This window comes from Pipra filicauda, unplaced genomic scaffold, assembly GCF_003945595.2.
Source record: "Pipra filicauda isolate LSUMZ 115617 unplaced genomic scaffold, ASM394559v2 scaffold159_size1710840_pilon, whole genome shotgun sequence".
NCBI lineage: Eukaryota > Metazoa > Chordata > Aves > Passeriformes > Pipridae > Pipra > Pipra filicauda.
Window position 1 is genome coordinate 198,119 of NW_024104095.1, and position 22,699 is coordinate 220,817.

At 39.6% G+C, this 22,699-nt stretch overlaps 1 protein-coding gene across 2 annotated transcripts in view; it reads left to right on the forward strand.

Annotated features, from left to right (window-relative positions):
- CDH13 (cadherin 13) overlaps window positions 1-22,699 on the forward strand; it is a 447,401-nt gene that overhangs the window by 175,908 nt on the left and 248,794 nt on the right. For both annotated transcript variants that reach the window (XM_027725145.2, XM_027725146.2), the window contains exon 4: window positions 9,661-9,777. In XM_027725145.2, coding sequence (XP_027580946.1) covers window positions 9,661-9,777 — 117 coding nt within the window. The remainder of the gene's footprint in view (window positions 1-9,660; window positions 9,778-22,699) is intronic.

Consider the following 22,699-nt stretch of genomic DNA (forward strand, 5'->3'; position numbering starts at 1 on the left):
TCAAACCATTGTAAACTGTACTCCTGCCATTTTAGGCTCTTTTCCCTGAAGTATGTGGCAATTAATATTGTTAGCAGCTTGATGCTACAGCTCATGAATCATTGATCTGTTCCAGTACAACAATTAATTTGCCTCTGATTCCTGACAGGTACAATCTTTGAACTTCCTGAAGTAGACTTAATTGCCAGCATGTGATTAAGGAGAAATGTGAGAATCCACCAAGATCTCCAAGCCTATGTCTGGGTCCCATCCTGCATGCTTCACTTTTCTTTCGGAAGTGTTCTGAGAAAAAAAAGCTGACCTTTGATTTCCCACCCTAAAACAGATGCAGCAAAACCAAACTAATGTTGCTATTTTGAACCGGTGTATTTTACAGGATCCGTAGAACTTGATTCTAGAAGTCAAATTTGAGTTAATGACTGTGATTTCTTTACATATCTTGGTAGTAATACTTTTTAAAAAGTTGCTTTACTGCAGGTGAATTTTTAGGTTAGAACCTCACCTGTGTTCTCTCTTCTTCAGCAATACCACGTGGGGCTGAGACTGTCCAGACTAACGAAAGGTTTAGAATTAAGAGGCATTGTCCTGTGCATTTAATTAGGTAGCTGTGGTGGGAACAAATAACACAGGGCATGTTTAGGTGTTGTATTTTCATCTCTGACAAACGCAGCCTAAGTTCAGTACAAACCCCAGCGGGTGGTGATGAGAAGCTGCCCACAAGAACCTCCAGCCCCGTCTATTGTAGCAGAGCACAGAGCTGAGCTGCTGCTGTCAGCCACGTACTGGCTGTTAATTTGTTTGTATTGAAGAGTAAAACTACAGCCCAAATTGTGAAGTGGATTAATACACTGCAATTTCAGCTTTTTGGACTCAGTTAATGCCTGTTAATTAATTTGTTCCGAGGAGCTGGGCCGAGTGCTGAAGTGGATTAATGCACTACCATGGCAGCGCTTTCCACCACATTCCAAACCCGGCCTGGTGACTGAGGAGCTTTGCTGTAGCCTGGATCTAAGTGGGCTTTTTGTCTTCATCACAGCCTAGTGCTTCATTTGTCAGTCTGGCAGCTCCTGTGCAGGCCAGCACAGGCAATGCAGCTCTGCAGAGCACCCTGCATGCGTAGTCAGGTCTGGCAGAACATATCCCATCTGGTTTCTTGTGCAGACCTGTGGCCTAAACCAAGTGCATTCCTGCTTGGCAGTCTTAGGGAACATTATTTTTACTGGTGGGTAAGTACAGCCCTGCTCTAATGGAAAGGAGGAGGGAGATGGTGCAGGTGTGTGACTGCAGCACTACATCGCATTTAAGAGTGCACCAGTTCTAATGGAAGCTACTGAAAGTCCCTCCCAGTTAAACTGTCCTTGAAAATAGAAACAGACTTCTCAGACTATTAATAAAAGGGGTCTTATTTTGTTTTCCAGCATGAGGTAATGGGCAATTTGCCCCTAAGTGGGTCTCCTGTATGTAATTAGTGCTGTGCAAAAAGCAGGATTCAACTGGATGTGCCCAGCTAATGGACACTCACAGTTCAGGTTGTCCAAATGTACAGGGGAGGGTTGTAGGACATACAGTCAGTGTCTGCATTGTGATTTTTTAGGTGTGTTTTGTGAAATCTCAGGCCAAAAGCTGAATTCCTCATTCCCTCCTGAGGATTTGATAGCATGGGAAAATAAGATGTTTTTCTGGACAGTCAGGATTAGTGATAGATGGTGAGAGAAGGAAGAGATAATGTTTAATGTGTGTATCTGTCCAACATGTCATGAATTCTCATTTTAAATAGAGACCTGCTTTTATTTAAAGTGACAAATAATGATGTGGAAGATTTGGAAACCCTGTGTCTGCTGGGAGCTTAACTGGGCTTCACTGCCTGCTGTCCCACTTCAGGAATTGCTGCTTCCAACATGCACACTGAATTTAAAAAGCCACTGTTGCCATTTGACAGAATTTATGCATTTCTTGGATTGGCTTGGGGGTGGCTGTGCATTGGGAAAATGGCAGGGGAGGGGAGGACAAGGTCCTGGAAGTGTTATGGTGGGATTTCACAAGCTCCAGTGATCTATGGCATATACAAATCTATTTGCTGTAGTAATTTCATGCATGTCATGTCAGCTCCCGATGAGAAAGTCAGGGGTTAAAATATGGCATTATGAGGAATTGCTGTTACTTACCTTGTCTTAAAAGAGTTATTAAAAAAAAAAAAAGAAAGAAAGAAATGTAAATTTAAGATGGCTTCATTTTGGGTAAAGTTGTATCACCAATGTTCACAAGAAACAAATTCAAAACGAATGTTAAGGAATGAATATTTTTGAAAGAAAAATAGGACTTGTGGAATTACACTGAGAGCTGGAGCAAGAGAAAGTGAGTTGTTATTTGGGAATGCAGGAGGTGACAGGAAGAATAGAAGGATTGTGCAGAGCTTAGAAAAGAATTGCAAGGTAAATAATCAGTGTTTGGAATTAGAATTTACAAAGGCATGTAATGATAGGACAAGAAATAATGACTTTAAGTTGAAAGAAAGTAGATTTTGAAGGGATATTAGGAACAAATTCTTCCCTGTGAGGGTGGGGAGGCCCTGGCCCAGGTTGCCCAGAGAAGCTGTGGCTGCCCCATCCCTGGAAGTGTCCAAGGCCAGGTTGGGTGGGGTTTGGAGCAACCTGGGCTGGTGGAAGGTGTCCCTGCCCAAGGCAGGGGGTGGCACTGGATGGGCTTTGAGGTCCCTTCCATTCTACGGTTCTATGGGATGAGGGGTTGTTTAGTTGAGGGAATGAAGATGATGAAGGAATTGAGGGATAACAAGGAATACATGGCAATAGAGCTTTTAGAGAATAGTTGGGGAGCAGGACTGAGAAGGCTTTAGTTGTACAAGCTTGGAGCTTGTGGGAGGTAGGAAGCAGAGGGTTTATGCATCCATACAGACACAGCACTGGCACTGCAGCTGCCAGATCTATTAAACAGCATACATGACTTTATCATACTTATATTGCTTTAGGGTATCATGGAATTGCCTTTGTGCAGCACTGTTAGAATGCAGTGAATTCTACAGCACTTGAATCCAGAACATGGCTATAAAATGTGTTGGTTTTCTGCTGTATACTTACATCTGCCTGCCCTGCAGCAAGACATACAAAGCTGGCTTTCCAAGGTAAAATAACTTCTATGAATAGCATTTCTTTTACATAAGAAATAAATTTTCTTTATTAGAAATTGTCCTTATATCCCAGAAGTGAAACAATGAACAGCTTGTTCCTTGCTCCTTGTGTTATTCCACATTTGGAGTCGTCAGTTGTGTGCTACTGACCTGCAGATTTTGTGGCTCTTTTAGAGGTTATTGCCCCAGCAAAAGGGTTCATCTTTGATTCATTTAACATGCCCTAGAACTGAGAGGTTTGTTCTATGAGTAATGGTTCCTGCTGCTGGGGAGCAACTGGGCCATTCATTCAGATGTTTTCCCTCCTTGCTGGGGATGAAGGGAAGCTCTTGCCTTTTGAGTTCCTCCAATATAAGTGGAGAAAGGAGTCCACTCAGTGGACTCAGCAGGAATATTGAGAGTAAGAAGTTAAGGCCTTGTGTCCATGCTGTGAGATGTATTTTCCACGTGGCCTTGGTTAAAGCTCGAAAGGATCAGGTTTTTGAAATATTTGAATTGCTCCAGAACTCCACTGTGTGTCCAGTGCTGTTTTCAGTAGCAGGTTGGTATGGAACCCAATGGCAGATGCTGTCATTAAATGAGAAAAAACTCCCAAAACCACAAAGTCAAACCCTCCTGTTTTCCATGTAAATTTTTATTACAGGACAGTTTTCCTAAGGTTTGTATGCCTTGGCAATTGCATCAGCAAGTGCTTTCCTTATTTAAATTACATTTCCTTCAGGATCTGAAGGTTTTGGGACATCTTGAAGAATTTTGCATTTCTCCTGGCATGCTGTAAAAGCAGCCTGGTTTTGTTTGCTTTACAACAAATGAAGCACAGGAGAGATGGAGAAAAGGGTATTTTTACTAGTGATAAGTGATGTGTTGTTAGTGTATCCTGGTGAAGACAGAGGCATAAGGTCAGCAATTGTCTTTCTTCTTAAGCCTGTATGTCACTGAGTTTGACAGATGAGGCAGTCAGAGCATATTTGGTTGGTTGTGTATAAGGGACACCTCATTATATTTAATGAGCAGTGTGGAACCAATACGAGATTTCCTGTAAGAGGGGGTGACTCACATATGATTCAAAATGAAAATAACACTCTAAAGGATGACAAGAATAGTCTGAAATGTTAACTTAAAAAAGGGAAAGGCTCTTGGTCATGTATTATTCTCAGTACAGGTAACTCCCATGGTTAATGTGTACAAAAGCAAAGTTAATGGCACTTAGTTTGTTACCATCTTAGAAAAACTTTTCCCTGACACAGAATAAGGCAGATGGGAAGATAAATGAAACTTATACTTAAATAGAAACAGGACTTTTCCATCACAAAATGATACTGCTGAAGTTCAGGGCAATAATTGAATGAATCATTTCACAAAGCAAGAGTTCAGATGTGTCTCCACGACAGTTTCTGTCACCTATGTATAAAAAATACCCTAGAATATATTAGCATTAAAATAGTTCTGATTTACACATGACCAAATGATTTGAACAGGAATAAATTTTTTTCCTAACATGTTCTTGGCTCTAAAGATAACAGGAACCTCCATCCTATAAAAATGCATCTGGCACAGGGAGGTGAAGGGCACCTGAGCAAAGCTGTGCTCTGAGATTCCCAAGGGGCTGTGCAGTTAATGGATGGATCAGTTGGGCACTGTAAGGCTGGGCCTCTCTATTTATGCACCAATTATAATTGTAGAAACACCCAGTGTAATTAAATCAAGTTCCACCGGCAATTTCCATTACCCAGATGTTGTATCTGATTGTGCTTCATAAGCTTGGAAACTTATGTTCTCTGAAACACCCAATCCCCCTCAGCAAGCTGGATTTTCACTGGATTTGTTCCTCCCAAGTATACAAAGTGATTCTTAAGGTGACATTTGCAGGCTTTGAGGACAGTATACTTTTGAGCAGATGTTTGTGTGAATGTCATTGACCTTTAAAATCCTTCAATTTATTCACTGAGTTAATTATTTGTTAGACAGTTGTTCATTAACTCACGAATAAAGTTCCAGCATCTTCCTTAGATTTTCGTATTAGTACCAACATGAAAGAATAGTTTTCTGTTTTGGCACATGTTTTAGAAATAATTTACTATTAATACTGCAGATATTAACATTATTCCTATGATAGAAATAAACATAAAGGAACTAATTATTACAGCACACTTTGAAATTTCAGCTGAGAATTGTATAAAATGACTTCTTAAGTTGATCTGTGTGCAGCTTTAATTGATCAGTATTATGTGGAGATCTTATTTTCTGGAAAGACTGATACACCACTCATTACAACATCCTATTTCAACGAGCATCCAATTATTTTTACTTTTTGTATTTAGGACTGACCCCATTTTATACCATCAACCTTAGTCTATAAAACCAACTGAATGGCAAGAAACTCCAGGATTTTTCTGGTGCCCATGGTGGATTACTGATTGCCACTCCAGTGGTGCTTCCAACCCTTACTGTGACAAATCCATACAAGTATTCAGCCACCTCATTCCCATGACAAGTTCTAATGAAATTTTCTTTGTCAAGAGTAATGGTTCCTGCTGCTGGAGAGTGACTGGGCCATTTATTCAAATATTCAAGTATTTGGACACTCCCAAGAACCCCTGGTGAAAAGAAAGAAAAACAAAAGAAAGAGCAGAGTTCTGAAGGGCTGCAGGGAAATTGCAACTTGCATAGGATTGGAGTTGGGGCAGACTGGCATCTCTCAATAAAAATCTAAACTAAATACTGGAAAAATGAGGAGGCTGTTTGTAGTAAAGCGGGAATCAGGTTTTCCTGCCAGTGAATCAGCACATTGGGTGCTGAACGGTTGTTGTACTGATTCCATGTCTAGAAAGGGAAATGAATGAAGTAAAAAATAGGGTGTAAGCTGATTCTGAAATGGTGGACAGTGAAATATTAGTTCTGATCAGGTGACCCACTAACCATGAAAAGGGCTCTGGAAATATAGTGATCACAGGTGTGATATTGTAGTTAAATTGTAAAAGTAAAGAAGCTGATAGGATTTCTCTCCTACCATTTTGGCTTAAAACACCCCAAAACAGTCAGAAAGATTTTTTTTTTTAGTACATTTTCTTAGGTTGGTGTGTATTTATTATAATAATTTTAAATTTTGCTTGTGGATGGGTGTTTCTGGACACACACCTCATGTTTCTGTCCCTGGTACAAAGCAGAAGGTGTGGAAGAAGCAGATGGTGACTGTGGCCATCCTCTCTCTGTTTTATATACTGATCTGAGGATCAAACCATCAGTTGCAGCTGCTTGGCATTAAGCAAAATGTTTTTTCTTCTCCCCTGTTCTTTACAAACAGGGAAATCATTATGATACCACAAACAACAGTGAATTATTGAAAGTGTTGGTGAAGTGCTCTTGACCTTTTCTTCTCCTCTGTTTACCTGCTTTCCACAGTGATGCTTTTGGCTACTCATTTAATCAGTCATTGCTGTTAGACACCAGGGGATGATAAGACAGAGAGAAATCATCATGAAAAATCCCTATTTAAAAAAAACACAGAGAGATTTGAAGAATAAACAGTGTGAAACACACTCAGAGAAGAAGCACTCACGTTTCTCTGCCCAATCTGCATAAGCTTTTTTCTCCACGCAACAGACTAATTGTGCTTAGAAACAAAAATAAACAAGCAAATAATTCTATTTACTTTTCCCCCCCCCCCCGTTCCAAAGTCCTACTTGGAAATCTGGACTTGAAGGCCTTAAGTCTTACTACCCTGCTGCTTTCCTTTAGAACTTCACTTCTTTATATTAATGACTTCAGTGTTGATTCATTGGATATAATTAGGGCTTTTCTTACATCTGTGGACCTTTGGAAAAGTGCAAGGATAACCTGTCATGGGAAAGGGATGAACTAATTGCTTAGGGGTCTATGACTACCAAAACTGGGAGATCTGGGTATTGAACAATCTGAAAATTCCCTTTTCCTCTTCAAACATAGGAAGAAACATGAAACAAAGTCATGGTGGATGGGGCTCAGAGCAGAGTGATCTGGTTGAATATGTCTTCAGCTCTGCCAGGGGAGGTTTAGGTTGGCTATCAGGAAGAAATTCTTTACAGAGAGGGTGATCAGGCACTGGAATGGGCTGCCCAGGGAAGAGGTGGATTCTCCATCCCTGGAGGTGTTTAAGATGAGACTGGATGTGGCATCAGTGCCATGATCTGGGAACCACGGTGGGGTTGGATCAAGGGTTGGATTTGATGATCTCAGTGGTCCTTTCCAACCTGGCTGATTCTGTGGTTCTGTGATTCCATGTCCCTGCTTATTGCAGAGAGCTTGGGCTGGGTGGTCTTAAAAGGCCTCTTCCAACCCAAACCACTTCACGATCCAAAGCTATGTAAATGTGAATGGCTGGCTCATGTGCAAAGAGCACGTGCCTGGGAGTTCTCCTTGACACCTTCATGGGCTGAAGGACAGCCATGAAGGTGGGAATGAAAGCTGGGAGCATCTGAGCCTCGCTGCTGCTGCTGAGCTGCAGAACTGGTGTCTCCTTGTGGATGTGCTGATAGTCCCCGTTCCTGTCCTCAGAAGTGTCCCAGGCACGTGCCAGCCAATCTGTCTGCTGTGTTTACAGTGTAAGTGATTTTGAAAGCTCACTGCTCTGGGCATTTGCCTTTGGAACAGAATTCAGCTCTTTCCTTTTTAGTTGACACTTCAAATGTTTTTATCTTGAACTTTCTCATGAATTTTTATTAAGGAAAATTCTTTTGGGAGAAGAGTTGAAAGACAAAAATAGGGACCCGAGTGGCCTTCAGACTGAAAGATTAGAGGGAAGTGGCAAAGCCTTTGGGAGAGATGGGAACTCTGTCAGGGGGAGCCTCAAAAAGTTATGAAAATTGGCAACCTTGTGAGAAGGGATTCTCTGTGTGGTTCCCACTGCTCTTTGACTTTATCATGACTAAAGCAAATGGGTGAAAACTTGAGTTTCCTTTGCTGCTGTTTGTTGTCAAATTTGAGAAGTGATGCTACAGCTGGTGGAGGTAGAGCAGAGTTTTGATGATGGGAGACTTGTTAGATGGGAGGCACTGACACAGACGGCAGCAGGAGCAGCCTGTGGAGATCTTGGCTGATGGATCTAATTTGTGCCACCAAGAAAACTCATCCAGCTTTGGAATTTTATAAAAATACAGCCTAGGGATGGTGCTTTTGTTATGTAACGAAGTATCAGCTATTAAAACAACAACATGGATTCCAGAACTGACTGAGAAACTTCAGTTTTGGGAGTTCATTCATGAAGAGAGCAAAGTGTTATCTGTAGGATGTAACTGCCTTATTGGAATTAGACATTTAATTCAACTTGTAATTTTTTGGGGGTAAAATTGTCGAAACAACCTGAATGAATAGTAGTGATCAAAATCTTTTTCAGTTCCACAGTTCCCAATGCACTACAAATGTGTATTTTGTTGCTTTTGTTGGGGTTTTGTTTGTTTGGTTTGGTTAGTTTGGGGCTTATTGTTTGTTTGGTTGGGTTTTTTTGTGTGGGTTTCTTTGTGTTCTTTTTTGGGTTTTTTTCTTCCTAAAAAGGGGCCTAGATCAAGAGAAGAGCTCTGGGAGATGGGGAGAGGCTGTTTTTGACCTTGGTAGTGACTGTGCTTGGAGAAGAGAGTTGCAGAGACTGTAGGAGGAAGCAAAAGAAAAAGAGGGTGGAGCTGGAAAGTTGCAGCTCCCGCAGGGAGAGCACTGAGAGGATCAGAAAGCAGAAGGGCAGAGGAAGCAAAGGTGTGATGGACAAAGTTTTCCAGGGGTCAGAGGCTGCTGTGAAGAGTTCACTGTGGCTCATAAAAGTGCTGAGTTGCCTGAAGCTCAGCTAGAAATAAATACTCCAGAAAATGCAGCAGGAAAAGCAATACCTGTGTTTAAAAAGCTTCCACTTTTGTTCTTTCTGATGATACAGTGTGAAATTTTCTCTAAGGAGAAGAAAACCCCAACACAAAGCACCCAACACCAATTAACCTGCTGGCTGATATTTTAAGTTACATGTGGGGTTTTGGAGTCTATTTTGAAGTTACAAGCTTTTGGTGTTTATTTAGGGTTCATTACCCGCTGACAGTGTCTGCAAGTTCAGTGTCAGTTCTGTTTGATTGAGAGCCTGGACTGAGAAGCAAGTGAGTAGAGATGCAATTTAGGACATGAAAATTATGTAAAGACATTTGAAGTGTGGCTTTTTACTGGTCTTGTTAGAAGTATTTGAGGTAAGCCAGACCTTGCATAAGATTTATGATTTCAGCAGTCATCAGGTTAGGATGGTAACACACTTTCTTAGCTTTGTAATTTGTCTACATGAAGAGAAAATGAATATGGGCTGTCTGCTGTCACTGTAATAAGTACAGTAACCTGACAGATTTAAATACCTGGTTTGATATGTTATCACTAATTGCTGGGGAAACATGTAACACAGAACTTAGAATGTGGTGGTTCATGTTGATTTTGCCTAAAGATGCAGTGGATGGCAATAACGACTGAATAGTGGGTTGGAAGTTTTTGTAATTGCTCTGTTTCTTTTCTTTTAGGAAATCCTAAAACTAGAAGGCAACGCTGGAATTCCAAGACAAAAAAGGGCTATTTTGGCAACTCCAATATTAATTCCTGAAAATCAAAGACCACCATTCCCCAGACAAGTTGGCAAGGTGAGTCAACCTAGACCTGGATAGAATTCTGTTATTAAGTAATTGAGCTCTTTCTCTTAAGGGTTTGCAATGCCTGTCACATTGATGGTAATATTCCAACAGCATTTGGAAATATCAAACTGAATCAGGAAGATTGTTTTTCTGTCTGTGTTGTGTAGACAAATGGCAATGGCTTGTGCAGACAGCTGGCAATAGTTTGTGCTCATGGCAGGATTTCATGGGAAGGGCTTTAATCAGAGGTGTGGTTTTAATGCAGCTGCTCTCTTCAGGAGAGTTTGCTGCCCACCTGTGTGTCTGGGTGCTGGGTTGGGGCTGAGATCTTGGCCAGGAATGTTCTGAAGAATATCCCACTGCGTGGTATGGGATATCTTGTTTCCATCTCAACTCTGGAAGGAAATCATAAGGTATTCCATGTAAAAGCATTATTTTTGTTCGTTCTTTACATTAGTTCATTGAGTTAATTTCTCATGGCCAAAGGCAAAATATATGTCAGTAGATGTTTCAATATATATTAGTAGATGTTTCCATTTTTATTTTTGGTTGTTTGTAGAGGTCTGAGAAACAAGTGGAAAGTTTTTTTTCTTGTGTCTGCAGGTGATCAGAGAGATGAGGGTCTTAACAGCCACTTTTCCAGAACTTCAGATATACAAAATAATAAAAAATAAACCACCAGTAATTGTTCAAATGGCCATGAAGGCATGAGAGGTTATAATTACATGAATATAGTTTTCATGTTGGCAGTTTTGACACGGGGACTGCTCTGCCTCCCTCAGACTTTAGTTGGTGTGTTAATGCCGTGGTGGCACACACAGATGTGGAGTTTGTTCCTAACTCCCGTTGTGTGATTGCTGGAGCCAAATACACAGCTCAAGGGCACGATTTTACTCTACAATTGATGCCATTTAGTGATGCAATCATGTAATTAAGCCAACAGGCACCTAATCAGTTACTTAAATAATTAGGAAAATTTGTTTCCTTATCAGTAAAAAGAAAGAATAATCTATGAGGATTTCATTTTTCTCCCCTCTCTCCACCAATAATTTATACTGGTTTCATAAATTTCTGTAAGTTTTTTATTTTTTAACATTTTTCTAAACTTTCCAAAGCTATTTCTGAACAGTGAAGGCCTCCCTTCACATTTCAATCTTTGAGAATCGATGATTAATAACTATCGTTGTGATAAATAGTTAATTCTTAAGACTTGTTCAATTTTAAAGCTGTCAAAGAATGGAAAAGGTTACTTATACCCAGCCCTCTTCCACCCTTTCTGCTCGTGAACACTGAATATTTGGATCTCAGGCAACCTGAGTTGCTTTGTAGAAATGCCTTCATTGTTTTTATTGGAAGTTTGGGATGATGGTTGTGGTGACTGAGGCTCCTGAAGCACAAATGAGACCAATCAGGTCCTGGTTGTGCTGAAATGTTTTCCTCACATCCTGTCAGCCTGATCTGTTGCCGTTCCTGAAGTGCTACTCAGGGATCACAACAGGATGTGCAAACACAGGAGTGGAAAAGCATCTGTTGGGTTGTTTTTCAAAGGCCCTGAGAAAACCTGTCCTCCACTGATGTTTAAATTATAGGAGCTGCAAATGATCAGCACCCTGAAACGCTTTGAGCTGTCATAATTTTTACCATTCTTTACGGGATTCTTTTTTGTTTTTCAGCATAGTTCTAATTTAGGGATCAAGCTGAGTATTTTGGCTGCGGTTACTGCGAGTAGAAAAATAGATTGTAAACGTGTCATGCGAGACAAAAAGTTTAGAGGTGTTTGAAATAATGGAATTTGCAGTAATTTGCAACTGAATGCTGACCAAAGTATGAATAAAGAGCTTTGGAGCCTCAGACACACCGATGGGAGGGAAGAGAGTTTGTTGTTCCCCAGCTAAGAAATTCAGTTGGAATCAATGCAAAAATGACATTAAAATAAAATAAAAGCAATTCTTTTATTCTTTTTCTTGACTTGTCACAGATCTTCATAAGATGGGCTGTGAACTCTTCCTGAGTAGAATGAATGCTTCTATTAATCCAGATCACTTGTTTCATGGACTTGTTTCATGGATCCTGCACAAAGTGTAGAAAAAGTTGATCATCTGTCGCACCTAAATTTAGGTGTTTGTTGTGAAGTTTATGTAGCTTCATGGATTTGAAAAAAACCCACCATTTATTTACCCACTTCTGTAAGGCATAAGGAACACATTTCCTCTTCTAAAATATTTTGGGACCTCCACAGGGCACCGCTGATGCATCATGGGCTGATGAGCTGCAGCTTCTGCTGGGGATGGGTTTCTCTTGAGCTTCAGCTTTGCCACCTCTGGTCTGCTGTGATCCCTGCAGAGGGACACTGCAGATGGATTCAGGAGCTGTGCTTTCTGTAGTGTTTTGGGGAAGAGATTAAACATTCAGAGAATGGATAATTTGTGCATTATAATAGAATTTCAAAAATGAGAAGGAATGTGAAGCTTTCCTGACTGAATGAACTATATTTCAGACAGGACTTGTTCTGTTTGGATGTTCACAGAGCAGTTAAGTTTCCACTGCGTTATTTTCCCTTTCTTTTGCCTGTTTTAGGGAATTACCAGTGCATTTTGTGCATCTGTCCTGACTGTCTCCTGCTTTCCACCCCATGCTATGTTGGCTGGAAATGCACAAGGTTGTTTGGAAGAAATTGCAGCAGCCAATAATTGAAATTCTTTTTAGCACTTAGTTGGGAGCAAGGCAGATGTGCAGAAATAGGAGAGAAGGGAGAGGACAATTAATTTTTATTTCACAGTTCAGAAAAAAAATACCACACACACTCAAAAAAAGGGTTTTTAGAGCACATCATTCATTTGGTTATATGTATCAGGAAGGAGATACTGCACTGGACAAGTGGAAACATTGCTTTGTTTAAATTAATTACAAAAATTTGAATTAGCATTTAGCTTAACAAGGAAATACATGTGTAGAGGCTGTTCTCTGTGCTGTTCCTGCCTTTCCAGCAAACCCACTCAGGAACTGGATTACTGCCTTGCTATTTGCACACCCTTCATTAGGGGATCTCTTAATTAAATAACTATCATAGGCATGCTGTGTTTGGAGGTGGAAAAAATCTCACCTTTTAGCAGAATTCAAGATTTTGCATATCATCCTTCATGCCCGAGGGAAAACAGTGAGATTAAAATATTTTCCTACAATCCTGGTAAGATGGGCCTTTGTGACCAGATGGCCCAGGCTACAACTCTCGACTGTTATGGATGTGTTTTGTTGAGCTCTTGCTGATATAGCACAGGGATCTGATATTCAATTTTCAGTCTCTCTCCATATGTTACTTTTCTGGTTATGTGTCCACATCAACCAAATTAAATACAAACCAGTGGGATGCAGGATTAGCTTGTGATTGCAGTGACAGGTTCTTCACCACCAGGCTGTGGAAATGTTTTCTTGAGAGTGGTGGTTCTGTGCATCCACTTGAGGACAATCTCATCACCTCTAACTGTGGTGATGAACTGGATGATGGCACTTTGGAAGTTAATTCCTCACACTAAAGCAGAGATCAAGGAGCAGGAAGGTGACTGTGAAGGTGGCCAAAAAGTTCCAACCCTTTTCCCACACATTAGGAGAGAAAGGACACCTGCAAAGTGAGACTGTCCTACGGGCTCAAAGGATTTGCTCTCATGCTGCTGATGGACATGTGATGACTCAAAGATTCTATTCTTTAATTTAAAGGAATTGTCCTTCATAAGAATGAGTATTGTAATTCTTGGCATGCAAATTCTGGAAGCCGTGAGCGGCCTGGTAAAAATTGGCAGGAATTTTTATGCTCAGTGAAGGTCAGAACACAGAAAGAGAGAAACACAAGAGACTTTGAAGGAAACTGTTGAATAAAGAAAAAACAAAACTTTTTTTTTTGACAGTAAGTGAAAATGTTTTCTTAGTTATTTGTCTGTTTTGTCCTTCTGGAAGGAAGGGGTATTTCTTCAGGTATTTTGGATCAGAATTGTATATGTCCTTCCTGCCTCTGATCTGCACTCTCAGCTGCAGTGAGGTGGCAGGACTGACCCCAACAAAAGTTCAAGAGTAGACATGGTCCAGTCTAACAACAAGGATAGAAATCTTTAAGATCTGTGAGGAAGTGGGTTTTTTGGATTTTTTTTTCCCTCCTCTGAGCTGTGAATTTAAGGCAAAGAGAAAACACATCTTGTCTGTTAATGCAGCAGTCGGAAAAAAACCTGAAGAGGGGAGGAAGCTAAAGATAACTGGATGGAAAAGCTGCTGGAAGCTGACTATTTTCTGAGTGGCTATCTTAGTGAGACTATTTATACAGGATAAATTATATGCTTCCCAGAAGAGAATTGTTATGGACTGAAGATGCAGCTGTAAAAAATGTCAAACTTCAGGCAAAAAATTGAAAGGAAGTGTCGAGAGAGATGATCGTGATCCATCAACCTGTGAAGAGAACTTGGAGAGGAGGTTTATAGATTAGAGGAGGACATGTGAAAGACCAGAGAGGAACAAGAACAGCAGTGAAATAAAAGCTGAATTAAGAAGTGCTTTGGTTCTACTGGAAAATTAGGCAGAAAGTGAGAGGGTAAGAAGAGAGAGTGTAAAGAGAAGTGGAGGAGGAAAGGAACTAGTAGCTAGGATGGGGATCTAACCTGGAATCTAATGGTGTGTGCTGGCAGAGAAGGGAATGATGTGCAGAACATATTTATACCCCAAATCCTTTCCAGCCCCAAGAGAGAGATCTGTGGGACTGCTCACCAACTGCTCCCTTGGTAAAGTCTGAGTCCCAGCTCTTGGTCTAAATCTTTGTGTCTGTTACTAAAAGTGATGTGGAAGCAGGAGAATGTGTTTCTCACAGCAGAGCCAGACGTGGGTCTGAGGTCTGGGGGAAAAATCTGCTGGGTTTTGGAAAATTATTTTCTATGTTGTTTTTTTTTTGAATCATCGCCACATCAAATGGAACGTTGGTGCTGTTCCAAAGAGGATGCTCAGAAATTAGGAGGTGGTATCAGCAGGAATTCTGACTTGTCCAAAAGGGAAGAATATTTCAGTGAGAGCTGAAGTGGTGCCATCAGGGAGGTGGGGAAACCTTTGTCTCCTGGGAAGCATTGCAAGGTGAGGGACTTTTTCCAAAAGTAGATGGAATTACTCAGGGACAAGGAATTCAGGTTTCTTGAATCAGTCTGATGGTGCATAAGGAGAGCACTCTGCTGAAGTGTGTCTGTTATTCCAGGCAGGAAAAGGCACATCCACAGCTGAGGATATCTAAACAAGCAGCAAACAAGGTAGAAAAGGTGGGAGGAGGAGGAAAAAGGTGTTATTGATGAATAGCACTTAGGGAATAAAGAGAGTATTAATAAAAGACAGCATTATAAATAAAGCTATTAAGAATCCAGCAAGAAAAAAAGGATTGGGATTAGAGAAAAATCAAGTTCTGGTACTAGTGCAGTGAGATTGGGCAGAAATATATATGAGCTCAATTTGTTTGGCCCAGCACAGGCACTTTCTGTAAATCCAGAGTGAGTGTAAAAATCATTTGAGCAGAAGGAATACGCTGGTGTAATAACTAATGGATATAAATTTTGGCATAAGATTAAAAGAAAAGTTTCTGGTACCCAGAGAAGAGGAATTAATTTCCAACAGAAGTACTGAGGAGGGAACACAAAGTTTGAGAAATATATGATCACAGTTGCACGATGCAGCAGCTTCTGCTCCCGACACAGGAGACACCTGGAGTTCTCCTGCTGCTCTGGTGCTCTGGAAAATGTGCAATATCCTGCTGAGCTGGGCCTGAATGGGCAGTGGGAGATGTCAGAGTTGAACATCTGATTAAATTCCTGGCTTGCATGGAGGAATGGCACACTTCTGACCTTCATGGAAAAACACCAACCTCCCTGAGCAATGAGTGTAATGAAAGGAGCAGCACTCCATTAAATTAAAGGGCTTTCAATGCATGTACATGAATTATTAAGCTACAGCATATTAATTTTCATTAAAGGGTATGTATTTGATGTCCTAACAAAGCCTTAAGTGAAAGCAGCACTTTAGATTTTCTCTGAGAGGTCTCTCTTCAAACTTCCCTTTTTGAAAAATACTTATAATCACATAAACAATTCCAAAAGAATACATTTGTTCTCTTTCAGCTGATACAATTTTAAGGGAAAATCTTGTTAAAATACACCCTTTTACTTAAGACCTTCAGAAGAATCTTGAGTAGCAGATGCCTTGGAAAACTGGAAAACAATAAGAATTATAAGAATAATAAGAATTGTTGTTAATAAGAATAAAAGAATTTTTAAACATTTCAGGAATACTTTCTAATCCAGTTACTATGGTTACAAGTTTGTTGGAGATAAAGCAGTTATATGGCAATGATGGAATTGAATTTTCTGACCAATATTGATATATCCAGTACCTAATTTCCTGCTCCATAATAAATCATGCTAATGACCTTAAGGAGAGCAGCAAACAAGAGATTTTTATGCTCTAAAGCTGTTCAGCGAAGCATACACAGTTTAACTGTCACACTGTTTGTGTTAACTTTGATCTCAGAAGTTGATAGTCACAAACTTTGCTGCAGATGAAGGCTGAGGTGAAAAAAAGTCTGTCCCTGCCAGTAAATTTCCTATATACATTAACTAAGATGAAATAAAACTCAGACAAATAATTTTTCATTGGCACATCAATTTCATTGTAGAGTCAAGTTCAAAATATTTGGGTTATTTTTAGGCGTAACAGCTATTTCACCTGATGATACCCAGTGTTAGATACCTTTCCAAGGTGTTTTCCTTAAATGGTTGATTATGGTCATCTTGCAAAAGCAAACCTGAGACATCTCCCCAAAATTCCAGGCCTGTGTCACCTTCCTCACCCTAAATAAATGGGGTGTGACTCTGTCCCTGCAACAGCAAAAATCCCTTCCAGGGATTCAGGATAACAGAGGTGCAAAACACAGAGGGGGGAAAAAAAGATGCAATTAAAAAGGCAGGAAGAGAAACACTGTAAGAGTGATTGAGAACACGTTATTTTCCAATACTCAAACTGCAAAAGCTCACGAGGTTATTTTTTCTTCTTCCAGTGAAAATACTGGGAAGCCAAATGGCAAAGACAAACGTTTGCTATTTAGCAAGGGCAAAAATTCCACAAGTAGCCACACATTATGTGATAAATCATTAACCTGACTAGACAAGCTACATAGGATTATGTTTAAAACACTTTAGTTGAGTACTCTAGAAAATACATTTTATTCTCTCTATACTGTTCAAAGTAAGTTTGCCTTCAGTTCTGCCATTCTCTAACTCTGCTTTTCATGAAACTACACTGATTTTTTGGTTATCTTTCATCTCTACCATCTTCCAAGACAATTCCATCTCCTGAGTTGACCAGTGGGAAGTTGTTTTTATCCACTTGACTTTTTTTTCTGTCTTGCTTTAATTCAGTTGTTTGGAATGCCCACTCAAGCTGTCTGGTTTCTAAAAGTTATTTTCTTGTTGAATGGATACTTTTGAGCAAAGACTTGATCTCTGCATTCTTAGCAGGGCCAAGTTTGAACCTAATTCTGTAATTCTGGATTGGGAAAACGGGATGGTTGGTTCCAGCATTTCTGTTTGGTACCTTTAATTTGTGATTTTTTTTTTTTCCTACAAATCTACTTATAGGGACACTTTATTTCAAAGTAGGATGAGAAATTCAACAGACTTACACAGTGTTAATTAGCAGAGTGCTGAGTTAATATGTGACTGGTAAGAAGATGACAACTGCAGAATGTTGAACTCAGGGGAGAGAACATGAACACAGAGCTTCCTTTAAATCAATTAAGATATTTATTTGATAGCTGTGAACTGGTTCATACTCCTTCAGATGTGACCTGTTTGTTATCTGAATACTAAACCTTCTCCACCCAATCGTTTTCCTGTTCCATTCCAAGTGATTCCTTTGGTTTCTTATCATACAGTCAGTTCTTAGCAAGTTTATGGTGTAATATAAAGCAATATCCAAATGAATGACATTTTAGGGACAAAATTAACTTATCCCTGCCAATTTGCAAACTAAATACTGTCATACTGTCAACCTTGCTGCCTCCATTAATGAAAGACTTTAATAAAGGCATTTTGCAGAGTGGTCTGGCAACAAATTGGATATTACCAGCTGTGGCTTGTTAAAGTGGTATCAAGAAAAGATGGTTGGCAGAGTATTTCCAGAAGGAAAAATTATATGTATTGTGTATGGCTCATTTATAAGGTGGAGTAAATAGCTGTCACTTGGGAAACAATAGCAATTTTCTTCCTTCTGACTAACTGCTGGTTCTCTTCAATGATTAGTAACTAATTTTAACCTTTTTTTTCTGTGTTTTGCTCTTGGTTTTATCATATATAGATGATTCTTGATTTTTTTTTCTCTTACATGACTGGAGTATCATCACAGCTTAAATTGGATAATGAGGACATCTTTTTTTTGCCTCACCTTCTTTAAAGACAAGCCAAAGTCTTTTATCACAGTTAATAATATGTCATTTGGAAGTAAATGTTGCTCTACTCTATTGACCTGTTTTTCTTTCAGGGTCAAACATATAAAAATGTGAATTATTTCATTGTAATCAAATGATCCACTGTTGACCTAAAATTTCCAGCTAGAGAAACCCCTTTAATAAGCAATTTCCTTTTGCTTATCTTTTGAAAAGGAGACTCTAATTTGACCATCTACTTTCTTTAAATTCACTCACAAAGAGAAAAATCACTTTCTGCCACTGAAACATTGCTTAAGAAAAGGCAAATGAAAAACTCAGATAATTTTCCTTTTGGATCAACCTCCTTTTTCGTGTTCTGTCATTAAATTATCAAGAGCATTGATTTTTGGTTTGACCATCGTGTTCTTTATGTTTTTGGAGGCTGTTGTGGAGTTGTGCTAATTATTGGAATTTCTATATTTGGAATATAAATCCAGGAATCATGCCTTCCATACTGGATTTATATATACAGGTGCATAAAAATGAGGACAGGCTGATACACACCCATCCAGACTTTCAGGAACTCTCTCCTTGGTTGCTGCTTGGATGAAGCTTCTCATGTATACATCAAGTTATACTTTATTCACTATGTTTTTAGGGAAAATTTTTTAAAGCACACTTGGAAAATAGGATTTTCATCAAGGTTCCAACTGCTTCAGAAGTTTCTCTTTTCATTCCTACAAAGCATGGACGAAGCTATTAAGCTTTACATTTTCAATTGAGCCTCTGAATGGGTTTTGAGAATAGAAATCTGTTCAACAATGAAGGCCAGAAATTGAAAGTAGTAGTGATCCCTATAATCCAATAACATGTGTTTTAATATATATATAAAAAAAAAAGCAAGTGTGGGTGTAGCTGAGTGTGGCTACAACTTGAATTCAGGGGCTATATTAATTTAACAGAAATTCGTGTTCCAGCCTGATTTACAATATGTTATAATTATTTTCATGATAATTGAAGTGATGAAAGCTCATTTCTACAAATAATAGTTTCCTGCAACAAACCCAGGTCCTCTATCTGTGATAACACCTCAAGCACAATGACCTTAAATAATCCCACAGTGCCCTCAGCACCACTGGTGTTATTTTCTGCTTCCTGACATTTCAAACTGGGATAAGAGGGAGCAGCTCCAGCTGACCTGGCTGGGAAATGAATATCCATGAATACCCATGAATATCCATGTGCAAAATGGAAACTCTTCCTCCCTTTCTCCACAGGTGTCAGTGGGTCTTTTCACTTGCATTGCTACAGTTTACGTTGAAATTGGAGGAACTTCGTGTCTTGGGTTGGTTTTGGGCAAATTTGGGTAAAACTGAGCAAAAGGCTGAAAATGGATCAGGGAGCATCATCACTTGAGTGCTGGGTTTTTTTGGGAGATCAGACTAAGGAAGCAGGTGTTTGGCACAGCAGCCTTTCCTCAACAGATCCTTTTCTGCTTGAAAAGGAAGCTCTCAAATGGTACTGGAGATGCTGTTCCTGGTAGGGTTGGGATTTTGGTGAAATCAGTCATAAGCAGTGGGGAAATCATTAATTATGTAAAGGAAAAACTGTAAGGATCTGGATGAATGTCATACAATGAACTGAACAGTACAGAGCATGATGAAATTGTGTAAACAGGAAAACATAATGAGTCAACTCTGTTACTACTGTGCTGTTGGGTGAAGCTGAATTTGCTAAGGGTCACTGGAACATGAAAATCAATTTGTATCAATAGAATTTATTATACATATTATTTCTTTAAAAAAGGTCATATAGTACCATTACTGAATTTTATTAATTTATTTTCTTTTGAGAATCATAATTATTAGTTAATAAATTATATACTTTAAAAAAAAAACCCAAACCCAATACAAACAGTTTTGTTTCCACTGGAGGTTCAAAAAGAAGGTTCTTCAAAATCCCCAACCTCCCTTAATAAAGTGAAAGTCCTGTTGAAATGGAAGAGTAAACTGAACTACTAACAGTAAAAGTTTTTTCTCAAGATTTTGGAAATCAACATTCCCTTCCAAGGGAGGCTGTGCCACTCTGCAGATGTTGTCAAAGGAAGGGGACAGGAGTCTGAAGGAGCATCCGAGTGAAGTGTCAAGGGGAATGGATTCAGAGCAAACCAGAAAAAATGAATATTATAAACCAGCAAAGACCAAGTTTGAAGAGAGCTCAAAGCAGGAATTCCTGACTGTGCCATGGAACTGCTTGTGGGCCTTGGCTTCACTTGCACTGGAATGTGGGTGTCACATACCTCTCATTCTTTTTAAAAAGCACCTTAAGAAGCCTTGGAAAACATTAGGAACTACAACGGCCCCCTAAATCCCATTCCTACACCAGGAGAGCAGGCAAAGCCAAGATGTAGCAGCCACTGGAATGGATAAACCTTTGAATGATCATGAAGTGAACATCAATGTGGAGCTTTTGAAGGCAAATCATATCTCATAAATGTATAAAGATCCGTGGAGGACTCACAGGTGTGGATAAATCTGATCAATAAACCAAGAAAGTTGGATTTCTCCACCGAGAGGAAATGACTCCTTCGGCTAAAAGAGATTGAAACATCAGCGTGGAAATAGATTTTCATAGGGAAGGTTTTACCAGGAGATATTTTCAAGGGTCTTTACAGTGATTTGTGCTGTTTAACACAACAAAAATTATCGGGCAAAGGAGACAGTGAGGTGACAAGAGTTTGCAGATCATCCCAAACGAGTCTGACAAGGAATGAAAAGCTTATGGTGTTGCAGAACGATTTAACAGCACCGAAGGATTGAGGCTGCTGATAATTTTTGTCAAGCATTGTGATATTCTTATAAATTGTCACAAGATGTAGAGGCCAAAGGAAAGGGTGTCCTTCTTGCTGTTATGCCTGATGGTTTGGGCTCTGGTGCCGGTGCAGGATGGGACTGGTCACCATTAAAGGCAGAATACAGACGTGTCCTGGGACTGACCCACAGCCACTCCTGTGTCATTTGCTGTGCATGGTTCACCCTCGAATTGCTTGTTATTTTTACTGCTCTTTGTAAAGGAAACAAACTGCAAAAAGATTTCAGGGGGGCTGCACAAATAGTTGCTTTGCAGATCTGTATTCCCACAAAGCACCTCAAGTTTAAGCTCTTGTTCTTCTCAATACAGTTTATATTACCCAAATGTATCTGGAAAGCAGAGAGAAGGGGGGAGGAATGTCTGACTCATTATTTGTCTTCAAATATTGCTTTATTATTTATAGAGTCATTCTGCATTTCAAAAGCATATTGGCAATGGTAGAAATAAAAAGCTGTTTCTGAAAGCAGTGAGATCTAAGTTGCCAAGGCCCACATTTTCAGGGGAATTGAGGTGCCTCGTTTCCTTCAGCCTGACAGCGTGTGTAGTCCACGGTTAGAACTGGGAGGTAAACAGTTACTTCTTCTGACATTTGTGATAATTTGGGCACCTCCAGGTCTCCTGTAGTGTAAAAGGAGGTATTATAATATCTGATTATTGAGCCACTCAGTCTTGCACTGATACAATCCCTGGAACAGACCCCCAAAAGCCTCTGGGGAAGCTCTGGGTGCTCCTGAGTATTGTGGAGTTACTAGAGCTGCTCAGAAAGAGGTCCCTTGTCTTTGGGTGACTTCTTTTGGAGACAAGTGCTGTCTTGTAGCGTAAAGGGCTCCTGGACTTTAATTTGGTTCCTTTCTGCTGTTCACACCTGTAATCAGGGCTGACAGACACACTGTTTACAGGTCAAATTGTCCTAATTTGTTGACTGTGCAGTTGCCTCTGGAGGCTGGGGGTCATTTGAACTTGGGCTTTTTAACGAGGTGATTTAAAGCTTCAGTTCTACCTCTTCCTTTCCCGGAGATGGGCTAAATTTAGCAACTAAATTTTCTGATATAATTTCTCCTAATATTTCTTTTCTGTAGATTTAGTTTACGACTGATATACCGTGTTGCCAACTGGAAATTCCTCAGACAGGCCAAAGTGACAGATCTGGAGAAAATCAGTCCTAACTGATGAGAGATCTCTTTTCTTGCCTATTGATTTCTCTGGCTGGAATTGAAATGAATGATTCATAGTTGAACTGACTTGACTGTTCTTTCTAAACATCAATTTCAAAATGATCTCTGCTCTTCATATTAGCTGCTAATCCTGGGAATGTTTTATGAGCTTTCTGTATTCTAAACACAGTAAGTGTAGCCATAGAAACACACATATTAAGGGGATTTTAATTATTAATAACCTTAGTAGACTTTGTTAAATTATTTTGGTACCTCCACAATGTGTTGTTGACTAATTTTTTTTTTTAAAAAGTTCCTAATACCATTCAATACTTTTTTTTTCTTCTATTTGAGAATTGTGATCACATGCCTTCAGCCTTAATTTTTGGTGAGATTTAAACAACAAAACCTGATCCTGGGGAAACTAACCTGCTTCATTAATCTAGAGGTTTCTTTCGTCTCATTAATG